Source organism: Diadema setosum, chromosome 16, assembly GCF_964275005.1.
Source record: "Diadema setosum chromosome 16, eeDiaSeto1, whole genome shotgun sequence".
NCBI classification, from domain to species: domain Eukaryota; kingdom Metazoa; phylum Echinodermata; class Echinoidea; order Diadematoida; family Diadematidae; genus Diadema; species Diadema setosum.
This window is the reverse complement of record NC_092700.1, coordinates 11,350,398-11,368,902: the sequence shown is the minus strand read 5'-3', so window position 1 is coordinate 11,368,902 and position 18,505 is coordinate 11,350,398. Positions and strand designations below refer to the sequence as shown.

At 40.3% G+C, this 18,505-nt stretch overlaps 1 protein-coding gene across 1 annotated transcript in view; it reads right to left on the bottom strand.

The window, feature by feature from the left end:
* Positions 1-18,505, bottom strand: part of LOC140239579 (uncharacterized) — a 124,977-nt gene that overhangs the window by 52,930 nt on the left and 53,542 nt on the right. The window contains exons 8-9 of the mRNA XM_072319410.1: positions 15,270-15,452; positions 5,884-6,066 (exon numbers count right to left, since the gene is read on the bottom strand). Coding sequence (XP_072175511.1) covers positions 5,884-6,066; positions 15,270-15,452 — 366 coding nt within the window. The remainder of the gene's footprint in view (positions 1-5,883; positions 6,067-15,269; positions 15,453-18,505) is intronic.

Below are 18,505 nucleotides of genomic sequence, written 5' to 3'. Positions count from 1 at the left end.
CCATAATATTGTTGGTTAGCACAGAACCCTGATGTTAAAGGAAGCAGTGTGGTAGCAGACGAATGTTATAACCGCGGTAAACCGTCGTGCGTGCGGGCTGCATGGTCATCTCAGGACCCTCGCCTACGGTGGTGTGAACCTAATAGTGTTGTGTTTGATAGGGATAGTAATAGTAATGTAGATATACATGTAAAAGTGCGGTGTTTGATAGCAATAGTGATATTGACAGCGATAGTGATTTGATAGTAAAGTTGTTATAATCATTTTGAACAAGTGTCAAGTGGAAATTACAGGTGAAACCGGACCAAGCCAGGGTCCCGTTCACACAGTTGTGGAACATAGGTGGGGCTACGATTTAATCAAACTCACACAGAACTCTGACTTTGTATTTATGTTGGTCACAACCTCTTGATTCCAGTTTTGTAAATACTTCCCTAATTGTTTTGATAAAGTGTATATAAAAATGAATGGCACGAGTGTGATTTTAGTATCATTTAAGTCCGCCCATGTGACACTCGTGCTACCATGACTGGACATAAGAAAGTGAAGTGAATCTATGGTACTGGTGCATGTATAGCTCTGATAACATGTACAAAAGACAAGGCAAGTGCCATAATGTGTCTCGCCCATTCGCGTATAAGAAATTGTACGCGAATAGGATATAACTGATTAAAAAAAAGAGATATAACAGATAAAAAGGATATAAAAGAGTAAATATTTATGGCAAAAAAGAAACGTGCCATAAAAACTTAACATTGAGCCCTTAAAGTTTGTTGACCCCTGCCTGTGACCTTTGACCTAGTGGTGACCATCCATTCCCCAAGGGACATCTACCATCCAAGTTTGGTCACAAATGGAGTTATGGATCAAAAGTTATGACCCATTATAGAAACGCGCCATAAAAACTTTACATTGGGCTCTAAAAGTTCGTTGACCCCTGCCTGTGACCTTTGACCAAGTGGTGACCATCCACTCCCCAAGAGACATCTACCATCCAGGTTTGGTAACAAACAGACCTATGGATCAAAAGTTATGACATATAATAGAATGCGCCATAAATACTTAACATTGGGCCCTAAAGTTCATTGACCCCTGCCTGTGAGATTTGACCTTGAGGTGACCTTCATATGTAGTAAACTGTGAAACTTTGTATGACCCCTCTTCCCTCGAAGTTTGATTGCAATTGAAGCCCAGAGTAAAGAGTTATTGAAGTTTTTGTAGCGTTACGGACAGACGACGGACGGACGGACGGACGGACGACTAACGGACAGACGCCGCAGGCGATGCCTTAGTCTCCCCACACTTCCGGTGGGCTCGACAAAAAGGGGCGTTACCGAACAACAAACTTGAATTATTTATGATCAAAGATACCTATACTAAACAGTGTGTGGATGAAACCGATGTCACACAAAGAAAAAAAAAAGAAATAATAAAAACTGTTTAAGGACCATTCATAATCATGATTTCTTAATATTTTACCCCATTAGATTACAGTCAAAGCAACCCATTTCGTCCTTTCTTACTATTGTTCATCGAAATTGGAACAGAATAGAAGCAAAATCTGGTTGTTAGTTTTCGGTTGACATGCTGGCAACCAGCAATATCAAATTATTCAAATCCAGAATGTTAGGCAATGTAATCTTAAGTCAACAAATTTGGCTAAAATTGGACGAACGGCGTAGGAGTGGTTAAAGAAACTATGGTAGGGAGTATCATGTGTCCCTCCCCTCCCCCACTCTGGGCTTTAGAGGGCTAATAGAAAATAATGTCACGTTCAAAGTTACTGATGTTACCTCTTCCCCTATTTTGAACAAGACAGTGCTGAATAATGACAATGACTGATTTTTACTTTACAGCGTGAAGCCTGGGAGGCAATTGCCCTGAAGAATGTCCTTGGCAGGTTTAGCTTATTCAGACTGGCACTTGTAAGATGGGGCAAACGACACAGAAATTCAGCCAAATTTTCTGCTGCTGACTTTGAGACGAATTTCCTCTTTGGATTGATTTGACGTATTTCTAATGCGCTGATCTGTAACAGGGAGAGAGAGAGAGAGAGAGAGTTAGAAAAAAAGTCACAAACCTTTTATTTTTTTTTTTTTTTGCATAAGCGTACCAATTTTCTTTCTGATTAAGGTTATTTTTGTAATATTCCGAACATTGATAATGTGAACAAGGTGAATTTGTCACGATGTTACAAATTAGTGAAATCGTGCTCTGTGAAATAAATCCTGTATTTGATTCGCTCTCGGTGTTAAAACACATCGCAACAATTACGCAGTAATAGTTTCCAACTCAAATATAGATTTTGATTAATGAGAATAATTTCATGGTCCCGTGCATTCATTTTAACGAGGTTTATATATAATGTATATATAGGTCAGCCTGATACCCCTCGTTCGACCAGTGACGTTATTACTAGAATTAATTTATAAACGATTTTCACTGCAAAGATGCACACTCTGTACATTATTCATCTATTTGCATCATTATGCACCCACCTAAAAAAAAATAAATAATAATAATAATAAATGAATAAACGCATGGCACATTGAAACCGAGATCGGAGCACGGACTTTACTTCAACCATGGGCGTAAATCCCGGGGGGGGGGGGGGGGGGATGGGGGGGATATATCCTCCCCCCCCTGAAATGGAGGGGGGGGGGGATGGCCTGTACAATCATCCCCCCCTGGATTTTGAAAAAAAAAATGGAGGAAGCAGAAATGTGATTGTATCAATTTTGGCATATTGCATGACGTTTGTACGCCGGCCTTCAGACAGGTAACAGAGCTGAACAGTATTCTATCTTGCAGGAAAATGTATACATAATTTTCTCAAGCGCTCGCTCGCTTCGCTCGCTCGCGAAGAAAGTAACATCGACATACACTGTAAGGTATGGCTCAGACGTTGACAACGTCAAATAGTATAGGCCTATGTAAACATGCTATGACGCGAGTAACTGGGGACCATCTGCAAGATTTTATGTACGAAAACAAACAATCAAACAAACAAACAATAACAAAAACTAAATTGCCATAATTGAACCCCCTCCATTTCCTGAATCATTCCTGAGAAACGACAGTGACTGGTGACTCAGTCAGGATACATCTATGAGCACACCCAGGGAAGATCAGGGGCGTCGAATCTATCTCGGGGGGGGGGGGGGGGGGGGCAAAAGGGGCATTTGCCCCGCCCCTACGGAAGTGTTTAGGCAGACAAATCATTTATCCCCCAAGCAATTCCCGAGATGAGGACAAATCTCGAACTTTCTTAATGGAAAATTGTCCAAATATCGCCAGAACTACGCACCAGATCGTTGTATTGCAATCATAAACATGCAAAAGCTCCGCTATACAGGATCCCTTTCGATAGACACTTTTGAGATTGACGTATATTTCCCTAATTTATCAAAGAGTGTGCAGCAGATCTTTCACTTAACAAAAGCACCCTCATATGCAGAGGCGTCGATGGGGGGGGGGGAGGATGGTTCCCCCATAAAAGTGGGACAAACAAAAGCGAAAAATATAGCTACAAACGGCAGTGTTTGGAGTGTAAAATGTCAAAATTTTAAAGCTCGCTCGCTCCGCTCGCTCGCTCGCATTTAATCGCTATGCCATTCTCCTGATGCTGCTGCCAGTGAATGGCAGCAGTTGCGCCCGGTGCGCCCCGGCCACTTAATTTCCAAAGCGAAAAATATAGCTACAAACGGTAGTTTTTGGACTGTAAAATGTCAAAATTTTGAAGTTCGCTCGCTTCGCTCGCTCGCGTTTAATAATTATGCCATTCTCCTGATGTTGGAGCTAGTAATTGCCAGCAGTTTTCGCCCGATGCGCCCCCCTTAATTTCCAAAGCGAAAAATATAGCTACAAACGGCAGTTTTGGGACTGTAAAATGTCAAAATTTTGAAGCTCGCTCGCTTCGCTCGCTCGCATTTAATCATTATGCCATTCTCCTGATGTTGCTGCTATAGTAATTGCCAGTAGTTTTCGCCCGGTGCGCCTCCTTAATTTCCAAAGCGAAAAAATACAGCCACAAACGACAGTTTGGGGGACTGTAAAATGTCAAAATTTTCAAGCTCACTCGCTTCGCTCGCTCGCATTTAATCATTATGCCATTCTCCTGATGTTGCTGCCAGTAACTGCCGGCAATTTTCGCCCGGTGCGCCCCCCTTAATTTCCAAAGCGAAAAAATACAGCCACAAAGGACAGTTTTTGGGACTGTAAAATATCACAATTTTCAAACTCACTCGCTTCGCTCGCTCGCATTTAATCGTTATGCCATTCTCCTGATGTTACTGCCAGTAATTGCCGACAGTTGCGCCCGGTGTGCCCCCCCTTGATTTCCAAAGCGAAAAAATACAGCCACAAACGACAGTATGGGGACTGTAAAGTGTCAAAATTTTCAAACTCGCTCGCTTCACTCGCTCGCATTATGCCATTCTCCTGATGTTGCTGCCAGTAATTGCCAGCAGTTGCACCCGGTGCGCCCCCCTTAATTTCCAAAGCAAAAAAAAAAATACAACCACAAACGGCAGTTTTGGGACTGTAAAATGTCAAAATTTTCAAGCTCACTCGCTTCGCTCGCTCGCATTTAATCGCTATAACATTCTCCTGATGTTGCTGCCAGTGATTGACAACAGTTGCGCCCGGTGCGGCCCCCCCCCCTTGATTTCCAATTAAGCAAAGAAGTATAGCTACAAACGGCAGTTTTTAGCATGTAAAAGCATTAGGGCCTATGTCAAAATTTTCAAACTCGCTCGCTTTCATTTAATCGTTATGCCATTCTCAAGTTGCATGCTGCCAGTAATTGCCAGCAGTTGTGCCCGGTGCGCCCCCCCCCCCCTTAATTTCCAAAGCGAAAAATATAGCTACAAACGACAGTTTTGGGACTGTAAAAAGTCAAAATTTTCAAGCTCACTCGCTTCGCTCGCTCGTATTCAGTCGTTATGCCATTCCCCTGATGTTGCTGCCAGTAACTGCCAGTAGTTGCGCCCGGTGCGCCCCCTTAATTTCCAAAGCGAAGAAATACAGCCAAAAGCGGCAGTTTTGGGACTGTAAAATGTCAAAATTTTCAAGCTCGCTCGCTTCACTCGCTCGCATTATGCCATTCTCCTGATGTTGCTGCCAGTAATTGCCGGCAGTTGCACCCGGTGCGCCCCCTTCATTTCCAAAGCAAAAAAATACAGCCACAAACGGCAGTTTTGGGACTGTAAAATGTCAAAATTTTCAAGCTCACTCGCTTCGCTCGCTCGCATTTAATCGCTATAACATTCTCCTGATGTTGCTGCCAGTGATTGACAACAGTTGCGCCCGGTGCGGCCCCCCTTGATTTCCAATTAAGCAAAGAAGTATAGCTACAAACGGCAGTTTTTAGCACGTAAAAGCATTAGGGCCTATGTCAAAATTTTCAAGCTCGCTCGCTCCGCTCGCTCGCATTTAATCGCTATGCCATTCTCCTGATGTTGCTGCCAGTGATTGACAGCAGTTGCGCACGGTGTGCCTCCCCCCTTAATTTCCAAAGCGAAGAATATAGCTACAAACGGCAGTTTTTGGACCGATCCCTGTAAAGTGTGCGTGTGTGTGTGTGTGTGGGGGGGGGGGGGGGGCACCAAGCTTCTCCCCCCCCCCCCCCCCCAAAGGCTGCGCCGGTCCGGTTATGGGCTTGTAATCGTGGTGATGGTGACCACCCCCCCCCCCCCACTCCTCAGTACGGATTTACGCCGTTGACTTCAACTGCACGTGCGACGGAATTGCAAAGCAATTTAATATTTCCCGGCAAATACCATAGAAAACATGTTTTTTTTTTTATTTATCGGAGAACATGAACAATAAATTATATCATGTTCCCAAAACTGTATGACTCGTGTCAATAGTCAAAGACTATACCTGACAGGATGATGCTGAGCCGACGGCTGCTGAAAGGAAATTATCGGGCAAGCAACAACACCGCAGAGTGAACTTCGAAAGACGTGGCATAGCACACACCCATTGGGCCAAGTCTCCTCTTATCGGGGATTGATTTAGGATATAAACATTGTCCCTTTTAAAAGACAAAACCAGCTCTTCAATCTGTAGAAGAAAAATAAAGAGAGAGAATCGAAATATTGTGAAAATAACAAAAAGAAAATATTGAAATGGTGTGAAACAGCAATAAGGAATAATTGGACACGAGATGAGAGTTCAGTGTAAATATAGATCGAAGGATGGAATATAAAAGCCGTATAGTACTTGCCTTTTAAAGCCAAAGATATTTCATCATACTATGATTATATTACATGTATTTGTCATTTCTAGGTTAATCGTCATGTCTTGTTTAAATACCTATTCGAAAGAAATAGATGCTTGGGGCAGTGGTAATAGTAGCCCGACCTGTGTCACATTGGTACATTCTTTCATAAATCAAGTGATATTGTATGAAGGTACTCTCAAAGGTTACCCAACCTGTTTCCCAAAGGTAGAGAGGTATGCTATAGGTGTAAAACTACCATTAACATTGTAATGTAGCCATAATGTAATTCAACGCATATTACACCCTATCATCCAGTTCCCCGATTGATATGAAAAAAATTTGGATGCAAACTGATAGTACATGAATATTTTTTTTTTCAGAAAAAGAAAATAACATGAACGTCTCCAGCAGGTGTATGCATCCAAGGAATAGACCAGTGAGGTAATATTTCAAGTAGGCCTAGTCCTCCTATTACCGAATCTACAAATCTATAAATTTTCTTCTACGCAACTTGGATTGATCGTCGAGTGTCGTGACGGATTGCAATTACACCTGATTGCAATGAAAATGTTTGGGATATTTCAATTTTGTGTTTGTTAATTTTGAATTTGACGATATCTAACATTGGAAGGGAAGTTTATCAAAGATTACATTTCTGGCTGGACGGATTTCAGAATAAATCTCCCCTGAAAAAAAAAGATAAAAATAGTAATAATAATGATAATAACTCATGCAAAATATGTTAACCATGTAAATCCTATAAAGACCATGCCAGTTTGACCCTTTTCAAGCCGAAGGGGCCGGGGGCGCATTGTTCTCTCTACATAACTTCTTATTTTCAATGCATCACTGTCACATTTGACACATGGGTGGAGCAACTCAAACTCTATATGACCCTACAACTGCACTTTCTCAAAGTCACCCATGGAGGTTGCTATTTACCAAAATATAACGAAATGTATTAGAAATATGGTAGAAGCAATGGCTTTTCTGTATCATTTCTCTATTTCGAGATGTCTCTATTTTATAGATCAATTATTTTCATACTCATCCGCCACGAATGAAAAACGAGTCAAGTTTTGTTAATAGTTATGGTTGACATTTCTCAAGGTCACCACAAGGGGCGCTATTCATTACAATATAAAACTAGAAAATAATGTCGCTGGCTGGTATGCATCCCATAATGCATGGTTCTCCAATTGGTCTATAAACAGTACATCTTGACAATGTGTGAAGATAGCTTCACATAATTGGTGAAATATTTAAATGACATATTTGTTGCATTGTTCACTCTCCTTGAACTAGGCTTAACTGGATGAATGGCTATATTTATTATTTTGAAAGAGAGCAAGTACTGGGGGATTTGGGGATTTTTACTTGACTTTTGACCTTTTTCTAATGCTGCCTTTACACCTTGTATGTTCCCAGCAACCGCGATAAACACATTTCAAGCCATCGTGGACAAAACGGGATGGACGTGAAACAACGTGGTAAGGTAAGACGGGACAAGCAGACATGATAGGTCGTGTTTGCTGTGCATTCCGTGGCAGATTTTTTGATTGTCAAAAAGTTTGCCACGGTAGTTCCGGTGCTGATAAGGAATCTTATATGCCATGATAAAACAAAACACGACGACACGTACGCCTAATAGACTGTAACAAAACTTGTAGGCGGTTCGTAGCCTGACGCGATGGAAAATATTGATAGCCTATAGCCTGACCAGACGCAGTGAGAACAGCTTCTGACACCTTTATATTCACCGGGGCAAAGACTGGAACGAACAAGACTAGAATGCGAAGAGGGGGAAATAGGAGATTTGGCCAGATGCATTAACGCTAGCAATTGCTTGTGGTATCCTTTTACTGGAATCCGTATTCATAAAAAACAAGCTATTACTTGTGAGCAGAAGCTTTTGCTAGCAAGCACGAGCAATTCCTTGCTGCCCGCAAACAATTGCTTATAGAGCAAGCATTTGCTTAAAAACGTATGCATAGAACATATCTTTTGCTTGTTCTTGCTAGCAACTGCTTAAAATTTTCCAGGCTCTGTAAAATGAACTTGAGCTTCTGCTTAATTTGGACGTTCCCTTTTAAGTATCATTTTCACATTCATACAAGAAAGACCACACTTGTGAAGGAGTGGTATAAATCTACACGAAATTACTCTTTAGCAGTATAAGAAACTTTTTTTCATTTCAACAACGGGAATGTCCAGTGGTCAGCACGCAAAATTCGATGAAAACAGGTAGGATGTCTGACTTCGGTGGAGAGCATGCAAGGGGCCTCTCTCTACGTGAGATCTGGAAGATCCCGGCTATCTCTATGAGCAGTGATGGGAATCAGCCAGTACGCGTGTGTGTATAGACAGATAGATGTGTGTGTGCGTCTGTGTGCGCATTTATGAGTGTCATTTCATAGCTCTATTGCTATTAGTCCAGGCGCAGCGACCCAGAAAAACTGACTTCGTTCAACCCACCTCGCAGAAAAGGTTTGACTGCATGGGGTGGTCTGTTGGACCCTCTGGAACACCCCTAGGTAGTATGTGATATCAAATTGTGGTATCAATGAAATTTTACAGGCCATTTTAGTTGCGACATGACCATATTCTTTGAGGAAGCGTCTGCGCACAGTAAGACTACTACACGTACCACTAGCACTGCTACAGGCGCCAATTGCCAGTGGTGCCTGTTATAGTCTTAGCGTCCAAAGACTTTTTCCGCGACAAACATCGGTTTTTGCCTGCAAACTAACTTTTCACGCTAAGCTGGGGTCGGTGTAGTGTAGTTTCCAGACGTTTTTATTTCGTCTTTATTTCTCCAAGTTGAAGCAAGCCAAGTGAGAGTGCATACCCAGCGATTGTGACGCCCGAACCGATTTTTGTGGCAATCATGGAGCACGCACCCTCACTCGGCTTAGCGCAATACAGCGGGCTTCTGCACAATACACAGGCTGTAACTCAGAGAATTAAAGGCGAAATAAAAACAGCTAGAAATTAAGACTATAGGGTCGGTAACGCTTGTTGCTATTGGGGCACTGAAAATGACAAAATTATCACAGTTTTTGCATTTATTTCATGCAGGATTCATCGAAACGCCTTAAAACTATATATGTGCATGTTGCTAGAGATGTCAGCAATACAATGGGATACATTGTAAGGTATGAAATTGTGCATGGTTACCATGGTAACCGGATGCCTACAGGTGATTGGTAACTCCCAAAAATATCTGGAATTTAGACAGGTTTGTTTCTTTTGCCTTTCGTGCACATCATTCATTGTAGATGAGCTCTACACTGTAAAATTAGTCTGGATAAAAAGGGAAAAGACGCCCAAGATTTTTCCCTCATTCTCTCCTCAGCATTAATTCATTACTGCACGCTTTGAATAAAATCTACATATCATGATATTTCATTTCATTCTATATATATATATATATATATATATATATATATATATTTATTATTATTATTATTATTTTACAATAGCTAACGAACACAAAAGTACGCTTAATTCTTTAATGGCTAATCCAGCGCACGTGTATATTCCTTCTTTAGAAAGGAATTTATCGGTATTCTTGAATAAACTTCCTTTAAGAACATAAACAATCAATTGCTTTCCTCTGCTCTTTTCCAGGATTGTTTTGAATAACCATCGCTCTGTAAATACTCGAAAGAGCTACTATAGAATATTGGCTTTGCTTTCTGTATTCATCTTATTTTTAAGGGAAATTTGTGTCCATACATTATTAAAAACTATATACATTTGCCTATGCTTTGAAGTCAAATTTGTGTTGACAGTACGACGGATGCTACTTTTTCATGCATTTTACTATTTGAAAATGATATCTTTCTTTCAATGGCTGTTTATTATGCCTTTGCTTACAAATTTTGCTGTAACTTGAGAATGCTTCAAAATATTCTTCACATATACCTGATGTCGTACACTTTATGCAGAAGGAAGGAAATGCTTATTGAGCTTTTTGAAATTATGGGCTTTAGTTTTTGAGTTACTGACAACTAAATTCTGATTGGATAATACTTGTTGCCATGGCAACAGGGAAAACTTTTTTAACGAAAATCAATAAAAAAATTGTGCTTTTTTTATTGCATCTATAAGATTAAAAAAAAAAAAAAAACAATGTTTGCAGCAGCAGGAGGCATTTTGGGGTTACCAGTCACCTTTAGGCATCCGGTTACCATGGTAACCATGCACAATATTATAACTTACAATGAATCCCACTGTATGGATGACATCTCTAGCAACATGTACATATAGAGTTTTATGCAGTTTTGATGAATTCTTCATGAAATAAATGTAAAAACTGTGTGAGTTTGTCGTTTTCAGTGCCCCAAATAGCGACAAGCGTTTACCGACCCTAGTCTTAACTTCCAGCCGTTTTTTCGTCTTTATTTCTCTGAGTTGCAGCTTGTGTATTATGCAGAAGCCCGCTGTATATATTGCGCTAAGTGGAATGAGAGCACACACCCAGTGATTGCGATTCGGTCGTTACAATCACCGGGTATGCGCTCTCACTCGGCTTGCTTGAACTCTTGAAACAAAGACGAAATAAAAACGGCTAGAAACTACACTACACCGAACCCAGCTTGGCGTGACAAGTTAGTTTGCAGGCAAAACCCTTGTTTATCGAAGAAAAAGTATATGCGCGCTGAGACTACTACACGCAGCATTGGCCCTGTGTAAAATGAATGATCCAGGTGACGAGTTTCATTTTTTGTTTAAATGTCCATTCTTTGAAACGGATCGCAAAGTTTTAATTAAGACCTATTATGCTCGCCGACCGAATGTCTTGAAAATGAAGCAGCTTTTTAATTCTAAGAACGTAAGAGTTTTAAAGAAATTGTCACGTTTCTGTCAGATCATAATGGCCAGATTTTGATGTCTCGTCATTACTTTTCTTTTACATTGTACATGTATATATTGTAAGATACTACTGCCACTGTTTGCCATTAAGTACCGATTGTCTTACTTATTCGATCGTTTTTTTTTTTTGTTAACCGTCGTTGTTTGCTTTTTGAAGTTCATTATATGTATATAGTATATATATGCTTTCTGTATTACATCTTTATTTATGGCTTTGTTTAGCCATGAAACATTTACTTGTTTGTTATTCTTCCATGCCCCCTGGCGGGGCCGTTAAAGAATAAAATTCATTGTCATTGTCATTGTCATTGTCATTGTCATTGTCATTGTCATTGCCTGTAGCAGTGCTGGTGGTGCGTGTAATAGTCTTGGCGTGTGCAGACTCTTTTACGTTTGTTCCAACAAATCATGATGAAAAGTGGCCAGTAAAATTCTACTGACACCACAATTTGGAACCACATACTACCTGGGGATGTTCATAGAGGTCCCATCTACCACCTTGTCTGGTCAAACTTTTTCTGCGGGGTGGGTTGAACGAACTCCTTAATTAAGCCTCTTACAGGAAATAGCGCCTTGACTATTATGTCAGGAAATGTTTCGCACAAACGCCCTTTCAATCTGCTGTCACACTGGCATTTGTTCTTGTGTTCGCACAGGAGTGACGTCCCTTTTGTTGAAAACGCAAGCAATCGCTTGTGCGGGACAAGCAAAAGGTATTGGCACAAGCAAAAGGTTAGGTATATAGATGAAGCTAGACCTTTTGCTAGACGAGCTTGTGCTTTTCTTGAAGCAATTGCTTACAAGCATTATTGCTTGTTTTATGTATTCGGCCCATTGTCTCATCTTCCACGGCGCATTACGTTTCAGGCCAATGGGGCTGCCGTGACCACGGGGAATATTGTGTAAAGACAGTTTAAGTTGATGCCTTAAGTAATTTCCAAGATAAGAAGAAAAAGTATATCTTTCAAATTTCAGTATTAAATAGTCAAATTTTAACATTTTAGCCTGACATTTGCCCATTGACGTTTGACCATATGACCCTCACATTCCGAAGAGAATTACTGTCAGGCAGTACATGCATTACTCCATACTAAGCTCCATGATGATACATTCGTGTTCCTTGACCACTTCTGAGATTTTTATAGAGGAAGACTGAAATTTAGCATTTTAACTTGACCTTTGACATTTTGTCAAAATACATTTCCCAGCAAATTTATATTGGGTAATACAAGTGTCATGTATACACTAAATTTAAAGACAAATTCTGCAGGCATAACATGCATATTTACCATCGTAAGTTCCATGAAGATACCGAAACTCTCTCTCTAAAGAATCTTTCTTGGACAGTGCATGAATACACCAAGTTTCAAGAAAATACCTTCAGGCACTGCATAGGTATGGGGAAATATGAAATTTTGACCATTTGACTTGACCTTTGACCTTGATCATGTGCATCCAAAAGTTGAAAGGCAATACTTCGCCCAGTCATTATATACATGCCAAGTTTAGTGAGGGTAATACGCGCTGTAGAAATTACTAAGTGGCTACAATGGCAGCCCCCATGAATTTTTATTGATATATGAGGTAATTTGCTATTTTTATCGTTTTCCAGAGTGACTAGATGACTAGTCTCATATGGAGGCTCTTAACTTTTTTTAGAGCTGGAAAACACCCCAAAATATGTCGTTTGCTTGAAAGCAGAGAAAATTTCCCTTCATCTGTTTCAATTTAAGAAAAATTCTATGATTCGATTGATTTTTTATGACTTATGGAGTATGCTGCATTTAACACAGGTTTCTATGGGAGCCCGGAAAAGGAGCGTGAGGCCTGAAATCACTGACACCATTGTAGAGTCCGCCTTCTAGTGGTGGGGAGGAGAAAAATCTCTTGATTTTACTCCATTAGATTACAGCCATAACAACCCATTTCATCCTTTTTTTCTCCCCCACTCTGGGCTTTAGAGGGTTAATAGAAAATTATGTCGCGGTCATGGCTACTGATGTTACCCCTTCCCTTATTTTGAACAAGGCAGTGCTGAATAATGACAATGACTGATTTTTACTTTACAGCGTGAAGCCTGGGAGGCAACTGCCCTGAAGAATGTCCTTGGCAGGTTCACCAGTTCGAGACTGGCACTTGTAAGATGGGGCAGACGACACAGAAATTCAGCCAAATTTTCTGCTTCTGACTTTGAGACGAAATTCCCCTTTGGCTCGATTTGACATATTTCTAATTTCCTGATCTGTAAGAAGGAGAGAGAGAGAGAGAGAGAGAGAGAGAAGTAAGAAAAAGTCACTGACTTTTTTTTTTGGCATAAGCGTACCAATTTACTTTTGTCCTTTTCTGATCAACGTTGTTTCGCAATATTTCAAACACTAATAATGTATCATGTAACGAGGTGAATTCTTCACAATGTTACACATTACTGAAAATAGGCGCTGTGAAATAAATCCTGCATTTAATAATAATAATAATAATAGTGGCTACTTGTATAGCGCACAGGTCCACTTTTCAGTGCTCATGGCGCTTCAAAAATGAAAAAAAATATCATATATTTACATGCATATACATATTCAAACATTTCAACAAAGCAAAAAATGGTAAACAAAAGCAAATATATAAAAAATAAAGAATACAACATATATCAATTAAAAATACAATATTAATCCAATATTAATGACATACAGCAATTACAGTCCTCAGTATGAAAGGAACAGATAAGTTTTAAGTTTGGATTTGAATGACTCTGTAGATGACAGTTCCCTTAACTGAAGAGGTAGCTGATTCCACAATTTTGGTCCCATAACGGTAAAAGCACGATCACCATACCCATGTTTTACTCTGGGTGTTTGGAGTAAGAATGCATCTGATGATGAACGTAGCCTTCGTGTCGGATTGTATTTTTGAACAGAATTACTTATGTATATTGGGGAAAAAGAATGAACTGAATGATGTACTAATAACAGAGTCTTGAAAATAATCCTTTTTTCTACAGGTAACCAATGTAAGGAACGGAGAACTGGTGACATGGAATCAAACTTATTAGTAAAAGTTAACAGTCGGGCAGCAGAATTTTGCACCCGTTGAAGTTTTGTGACATCTTTTTTTGAAAGATTACACAACAATGAATTCGAAAAAATTCATTTGGTGCGCTCTCAGTGTTAAAACACATCCCAACAATTACACGGCAACAGCTTCCAGCGCAAATAGAGATTTTGTTTAATGAGAATAATCTCGTGGTACCGAGCATTTCATTTAAATGAGTTTTGGAGGTTTATATATAATTTATATATAGGGAGGCCTAATACCCTTCCTTCAAACAGTGACGTTATAACTAAAATCGTTTTATAGACTAACTGCAAATATGCAAAACTCTGAACATATCTATTTGCATCACACGCACCCATCCCCCGAAAAAAAAACAAAAACAAACAAAAAAAAAAACATATGGCAAATTGTAACCGAGATCGGAGCACGGACGTACCTCCACTGCACGTGCAACAGAATTCCAAGGAATCTAAGTTACAGCTTGTTATTCCGAAGGTTCGTTATTCCGAAGGTTCTTTAGTCGAAAGGTTCATTATTCCGAAAGTTCGTTAATCCGAAAATGAAATAGGGTTTGTTTTTCCGAAGGTTCATTAATCCTAAAATGAAATAAGGTTCGTTATTCCAAAGGTTCGTCAATCCGAAAATGAAACGAAGCTCGTTGTTCCGAAGGTTCGTTACGGACTCTATATCACTTCGGATCAACGAACCTTTGGAATAACGAACCCTATTTCATTTTCGGATTGACGAACCTTCGGAATAACGAACCCTCTTTCATTTTCGGATGTACGAGCCTTCGGAATAGCGAATTCAATTTCATTTTTGGATTAACGAACCTTCGGATAACGAACCCTTGGAATAACGCCACAAAGGTTCGGATTTACGAACCCTTTTTCATTTTCGGATTAACTGACCTCGAGGTATAGGAAATTTGTGTGTTTCGGATTAATGAACCTTCGGAATAACAAACCTTCGGAGCAACGAACCGCACCCAGAATTTAATACTTTCCGACAATACCATAGAAAACAGGTTGCTTGTTCATTTATAGAAGAACATGAAAAAGAAATTATGTTATGCTCCCAAACCTGCATGTTTCATGTCAATAGTCAAATACTATACCTGACAGGATAATGTTGAGCCGACGGCTGCTGAAAGGAAACTTTCGGGAAAGCAAGGACACCACAGACCGAACGTCGAAAGACGTGGCATAGCACACACCCATTGGGCTAGGTCTCCTCCCGTCGAGGACTGATTTAGGATATCAACATTATCCCTTTCAAAATACAAGAACAGCTCTTTAATCTGTAGAAGAAAAATAAAGAGAGAGAATCGAAATATTGTGAAAATAACAAAGAGAAAACTAGAGAAGCACTCGGAGAGAGCAGACCTCCGCCAAGCATGCAACTCTTCCCCCCCCCCCCCACTGATCTTGTTGTACCATAGAGTTATCAGTAATTTCCACCCATACGTACCTGTAGCATTGTGTGCTAAAAGTCGCCCGATTTCCCAATATAGAAGCCTTTGTTATAAGCCTCTGTTCATAAACCCTCAGCCGCGCGGCGCACCTCGCCCTAGCAGAGATTATATACCTCGTATATTATAGAATCCTCTCATCTGATTGGTTAAAAGGGGAGTCATGAAAATAACTGCGCCCCATTTTTGAGTTACTGGTCTCACACCTGTAAATAGAATGGAATGTCCCAGACCCCTTCACAAATTCGTACCAAAGATACCAAAATAAATGAAGAAAAAATTAATTAAAAATCAATGATGTAGTTTGGCAAAAAACTGAATAGCTGTTGAAATTGAGTATGAATTCCTCTACAAACTGCAGTTTGGTTGGAAGATGAAAGCTTTTCTGAGGGGACTACAATTTCATTGGGTACGTGTACGGAAAATAGGTGATTTTTTTTTTTTTGAGTGACAAGGACTCGTAGTCTGGCTTTGCGGACCCATTACGAGTGCTGTAAAAGAGACTAGAATCTATATTTACGGTATATCAAACAAAATTAATAATGACAGGTTGATATTCGGGGCACAGTTAAAATTATGTAGGCCATCGGTGATGTGAAAACCATAACAATGCCCTCAGCTTCGCCTCGGGCATAGTTGTGGTTTTCACATCACCAGGTTGGGCCCATAATTCTAGTTGTGCCCCTCATAGCAGTCATTATTTGTATACTAGAGCACGCACTTCAGTGGGCGCATGCAAACCTCTGGAATTCTGGAATGACACCCGTGAACATGGAGGACGTGTGATTTCTTGAGCTCCGCCACCACCATTTCTCTGGCTTTTCAAGCAAGCATACTCGACTTTCTTCCCATGCTCCGTCCTAACCTTACTGCTCTCGTCCATGTCCTAACTCCAGAATCATATTTTTACTGACATGTGCTCATGGAAAAATCGTATAATCTGAGGCGAAAACCTACAGCTCAAGAAGCAATGGCTACGCAGAGTCAACGCCCCAAGACACCAGCGCAACCTGCGGCCGATACGTGTATGCCAGTCAGCAGTGAGAAGGATGCGTTCACACTCGCAGACATCATGAAGTCACTTCAGGACTCTGAAAAAAGAGTCTGTGCAAAGTTGGATCAAATGCACTCTGATTTGACTGTCCTCAACAAGAAAGTTCAAGATCTTGAGAGTGCAGTTCAGGATAATTCTGATCGTGTTCTGAACATTGAAAGGCAGCACATCCCTGAAGTGGAAGAACGACTTAGACGCAAGATTCTGGAGTTAGAAAACAAAATGGTCGCCGCTGAAATCTACCAACACAAATCAAATCTTCTCTTCTACGGAGTAAGGTCTACGCCAAACGAGAATGTCGACAAAGTGGTGAGAGATGTCTTCGTATACCTGGGCCTGAGCACAGAGGAGGCTTAGGCTGTCTGCCTGGTCAATGTACATCGCTTACAACAGCGTGCCGATGATGACAGACCCCCGCCAATTATCGCGAAGTTTGTCTACATGGCTGAACGCAACCGCATTCTAGCAGCATGCGACTCCAATACCCTCGCAAGCAGAACGCCAACACCACAAACGACATGGCTCGGATGACGGTGAGAACCGACCTTCCACCTGCCCTGAAAGTCAAGCGCAGTCAGCTAGCAAAAGTGACCTACAAGATGAGGAGGGAGAAGAATCTGTCGACAAAAATATCTGTCACAGGTACGGAAGTAGTGCTCTTTTTCAAAGAGAAAGGTTCAAAGAAGTGGGAATTGTACAAAGATTAATCCATCGAAATAAGTACTATGTATGTCTTGCATAGCTACTCAAAAGCGTAAGTCTGAACTCATCAGAAATTGTCATTAATCTGTAGCCTGACATTTGAAAATTGCAGATCTTTGCGTTTTTAGGCGTTTGTACTACCGATTATAAAAACTGTCACATTTTGATACCCTTAATATTACGCCGCACATTTTTGAGTAAGCTATATACGTGTTTAATGTAGTTATATATGGATTATGTGGAGTGTAAATGATGCATGAGCATTAGATTTACAGAACCTAGGGCTATGTAACAATTCATGTAAACCGTATGTTTGTAGACTCCGGATTTTTGAATTGTACCGTATGGACGTACAAATAGGCCGATGTAAATGTTCAGTTGTTATAATATGATGTTCAAAGAATGTAGGTACTCCACACTTTGTAATTTGTATCACAAATACTATCTTTTAATGTATGTATGGCTACATTTCGTACGGCATTTTTTTTTTCTTCGTCGAAGGTTACTTATATAGCATTTCTCTATATACTAAATTTGACTGTACGCCCTAAGGTTCAAGCTTAGTCAAGTCGACATTTTTTAGAGGTATGCCTGCTTGTATTTTGCTTGTTTACGATAACACAAAAATCCAAAGTACAGGTGGTGGCAGTGTTAGTTCAGGCGTAACCTCCGGTTCACTCAGTAATGTCGTGGAATAATTTTTTTTTTTCAATGTACAATGCATACATATGTATGCACTTACTGTTGTGTTTCGTAGCCGTTTTTGAAACGATGTTCAAGTTCACATTCCTATCAATGTCTCAGTTCCTGTCAAAACATGTCCGTGAATTCAGCTATGTCATTTACCCTTTCGACACAGTTTGTAATGCATATAGTGCTATGCATATACAAGGTCAATCATCTCTAGCGGTATGCGTGAGTCACCCGAGCGAGTTATTCCATATACGCCATTTGTTATGTAATTACACACACACGTTTTTCTTTCATCTGGCGAGGTACTTTATTCAGCTCTGTTTCCCCGATTCACCTATCTTGAATGACTCTCAAATCCGAAGGTTTACTCCTCCATTATATGTGACCCTGCACCTCAAAACAAACAAAAAGTCGCCAGACATGAATTTTTAGT